At 49.6% G+C, this 4,208-nt stretch overlaps 1 protein-coding gene across 2 annotated transcripts in view; it reads right to left on the bottom strand.

The window, feature by feature from the left end:
* The window catches only part of Glb1 (galactosidase beta 1), a 78,430-nt gene that overhangs the window by 10,721 nt on the left and 63,501 nt on the right, over positions 1-4,208 (bottom strand). For both annotated transcript variants that reach the window (XM_031343561.1, XM_031343562.1), the window contains exon 15: positions 866-1,117. In XM_031343561.1, the coding sequence (XP_031199421.1) occupies positions 866-1,117 (252 nt within the window). The remainder of the gene's footprint in view (positions 1-865; positions 1,118-4,208) is intronic.

Below are 4,208 nucleotides of genomic sequence, written 5' to 3'. Positions count from 1 at the left end.
AAAAAAAAGAAAAAGAAAAAAAAGAAAGAAAAGAAAAGAAAGAAAGAAGGGAAGAAAGAAGGAAAAAGGAAAAGGAAAGGAAACATTTTAAAGTCAGTCCTGATGGTATGTACCTGAAGCAGAGTTAGGAGCATCAGAAGTTCAGGGTCATTCTTGGCTATATAGCAAATTCAAGGCTAGCCTGGGCTACATGAAATCCTATGCAGACAAAAAATTGTTCCCTCCATAAGCAGCATGTAAAGAGGCCCTGGGGATGGGGGGATGACTCCACGGCTGAGGGTGCTTGCTAACAAGCTGAATGACCCGAGTTCGATTCCCAGGACCCACAGGATAGAGGAAGAAAGCTGATTCTCATGGCTCTGACCTCCATGTTTACCTTGGCAGGTACAAGAGAACTCACATTTGAATACACACAACAAATAAATGTAATAAAAATGAATAGCCAGACGGTGGTGGCGCACACCTTTAATCCCAGCACTCAGGAGGCAGAGGCAGGCGGATTTCTGAGTTCGAGGCCAGCCTGGTCTACAGAATGAGTTCCAGGACAGCCAGGGCTACACAGAGAAACCCTGCCTCGAGAAAACAAAAAACAAAACAAAACAAAAATGAATAAATAGGCCCTTCCTGGAGGAAGCCAGTGAGGTATCATTCACTGAAGAAAGTTGTCAAGGAAAATGGGGCAGAGAAGGACACCTCCAACCTGGACACTGGGCCCCTGAAGATCTGCCACAGTCTTGTTTCTGCATGAGTGGCCCAGCAGGAAACCCTCCCCACATCACACAGCACCTTACTAGCAGCCTTCTGATTCCTTCTCACATACTAAGAACCAAATCATATGCTTGAGGCTTTTCATGAAGACACGTACCTTGGCCCATCCAGGAAACTGGATGAAGGTGTCCTGTGGCAGGTCTGGGATGCCCGAGGGGATGGAGAAGTTGCCCACATAGAAGGTTGGGAGAATGAAAGTCGAATTGAAGGTCGACTGCCCACCATGGTGGCCCTCATCACTGGCCTCCCAGCTCCCAAGATGGCTGTGCACCATGGCGTCAGTGTCCAGTGGAAAGACTGTCCAGTTGGTGAGGACAGTGGAGTTGAGGGTCATGTTGGAAATCAAACCCTGGAAAAGGGAAGCACAGAACCATGAGCCAGAGGGGAAGCAGGGACTCATGGGAGTCACTGACCTCCTGGGAGACACAGCAGGAAATGACACTCAGCTGTGTGAACAGCAGGTAACACAAGTCCGGCTGGAGGCTCAGTCCAATCTATTGTCCTGACAGGAATGAAGATACTTCTGTCTGTCTGTCTGTTTTGTTTTTTTTTCCAAGACAGGGTTTCTCTGTGTAGCCCTGGTTGTCCTGGAACACCTTTTGGCATGAGACGCCCTGGAGCTGGAGTTACAGGCAGTTGAGTCGCCCCATGTGGGTCCTCGCATCTAAACTTGGATCCTCTATAAGTGGGCTAAACCCCTGAACCACCCCTCCAGCCCCGAATGAAGACATTCTAAAGAGACACTTAGGCCCCTCCCTTTGGCTGGCAAACTATTGAGACAATAGAACCTAAGGACATGGAATTTCCCTAGAAATCTCATGCTAGGAAAAAAAGGAAGGCCAAACAAACCCGGTATCCCCGAGAGCCAGGCTGGGCACTTGTCTCGCAGGAAGAGATGTCACTGAGTGCTGACTATGCCTCACAGCACCCGCTGGAGAGACTGCAGTGGGGACACATCGTTACCTGGACTGCTAGAGCATATCTAGCTTTCCATATTAGGATACGGAGGATGGACTGGGGTGGGGTGTAGCAAGATGGGGTGTTATAGGACTTATTTCTCCTAGAGTGGCCACACGAACAAATCTTTCTGCTGTTTGGTGTCCCGTGTCTGGATCTGCCTGACCCTAACAACTCCCACAACAGCACCTCTTTGGAATGAGGTACATATGACCCTATGCTCCAGCTTCACCACAAATCACACAAAGTCACCCTAGTGGCTGGGCTCTAGGAAGGGGTGCCTCAGAGGGAGCGTTCTAGCTTGAACCCCACTGACTTCAGAGTTTGCTACAGAGAAGAAGAAGGAGAAGAAAAAAAAAAGGATACCAATGAAGGGGAGATTGAGTTAGTAGGGAAATCTAGGAATACCCATCCCGATGGAGATGGGGGTGGGGGTGGCCTCTGCCCCTCACACCAACCAAGGAGCAAGCCTTGATCCAGAGTGGCTGAGCATCTGCCCAGCGGTGAGAACCATGTGTGTGGATGTCTGTGGGATTGAGTAAAGGCTCTAAGGGCAATGATGAGATGACAGTGGACACCGGAGTTGGTTTAGAAGTTCTCCTATTTGACCTGCAGGGGCCAGGGCCTGAGGCAGCCCTGACGACAGCCATCACATGGAGACTTATGATCGGGGTGTATCTAACTTCTTTCTGCTGTTATTGAGACAAGGGCTCATGTGTTCCACAAGATCTTGGAACTCACTATGTAGCCGAGGCTAGCCTGGAGCTCCTTCATCTTCCTGCTTCATCCTCTCAAGCATTAGGCTGGAGGTGTTCGCCTCTGGCAACTCATCTAACTTCTCACTATGGCTTTTTTATCTGTTCGTTGGGAGAAGGAACTTGCTACGTAGGCCTCACAAGGGCTGGGATTACAGGTGTGTGCATGTGTGTGTCCCCATGCCTCAGGGATTCTTTACTTTCCTCATGGGGAGCTTTCCCACGCACAGCTAATCCGGATCTTTTAAAAGGCAACACTGTAGCCAGGCCGTGGTGGTGCACGCCTTTATTTCTTTTTTTTTTTTTGGTTTTTCGAGACAGGGTTTCTCTCTGTAACCCCGGCTGTCCTGGTACTCACTATGTAGACCAGGCTGGCCTCGAACTCGGAAATCCGCCTGCCTCCGCCTCCCAAGTGCTAGGATTAAAGGCGTGCGCCACCACCGCCCGGCTGGTGCACGCCTTTAATCCCAGCACTTGGGAGGCGGAGGCAGGCGGATTTCTGAGTTCAAGGTCACTGTGGTCTACAGAGTGAGTTCCAGGACAGCCAAGGCTACACAGAGAAACCCTGTCTCGAAAAAAAACAACAAAAAAGACAACACTGTCTGATACCAAGTCTCAACTGTCTGTTTATGATTCGGTCAGTATGAAGTGCCTGGACCTAGAGACCACACTACAGGATCCTACTCACCCTGGGAGTCAATGCAACCAGCCGCAGTCAGCCAGGAAGGTCATTGACCGCAGCCAGAACACAGAGATGGGAACCTAGGTTTCCAGGGAGGCAAGTGTAAGCAGCGTATCACAAAAGCTTTTCCGCCACCCATTAGAGGATCATGAAGGAGCCTGGGGAGATGGATCCGTGGGTGAAGGGCTTGCTATGTAGGAGGGACACCTGAAGCGCGGGTCCACAGCTCCCACATAAATGCTGAGTGGCATGACAGCCAGTCTGTGATCCCAGTACACAAGAGAAGGACTCAGGGAATTCACCAGGTCACGCTGGCTACCTACATTAGGTGACTACGAGAGCTCTGGGCTCACTTGAGACCCTGCCTCGATATAAGGGTCAACTGAGGGAGAAGTCTGGTGTCAACCCTGGTTCTTTATACTCATGGGCAGGTGTGTGCATGTGTACTCGAGCACACATGCATGCCTGTACATACACAAATATACATATACTTACATATGAATACACATACATACACGTTAAAAAAAATAGAGACGGGATCAGGACCTGAGGCTTGGCAGTAGCTTGTGCATTCTCTCCAGGGAAGAGTAAGTAGCCTCTACCCCATTTTGTACCCCAGGAAGCACCTTGGGGACACTATAGAACCAGTTCCTTGAACTGGGTGTGGAGGTTAGCCCTGTAAACTCAGAATCGGGACTGCTGTGAGTTCTAGACCAGCCTTGGCTACAAAGTGAGACCTGTCTCAAAAAACAAAAAAAGTTTCCTGGCTGGGGATTCGGCTCAGTAGTAGAGGACTCGACTAGCCTAGTGCTCCTCATTTGCTCCCCAGCACCACATGACCTGGGTGTGGTAGAACATGTGTGTAAGCCCAGCACTTGGATGGTTGAGGCAGGATGCTCAGGAGTTGGAGGACCCAGCTTCCTGCCTGCACAGGGAGCCTCAGCCCGGCCTGGGTTTATGAGATTTTCTTAAACACGTTAAACAAAACAAAACCCCAGATTAACAATGTACAGTTTCTTTTCTTTTCTTTTTTTTTTTTTTTTTTT

This window comes from Mastomys coucha, unplaced genomic scaffold (genome assembly GCF_008632895.1).
Source record: "Mastomys coucha isolate ucsf_1 unplaced genomic scaffold, UCSF_Mcou_1 pScaffold23, whole genome shotgun sequence".
NCBI lineage: Eukaryota > Metazoa > Chordata > Mammalia > Rodentia > Muridae > Mastomys > Mastomys coucha.
The sequence above is the reverse complement of the archived record's forward strand: the minus strand, read 5'-3'. Positions and strand labels throughout refer to the sequence as shown.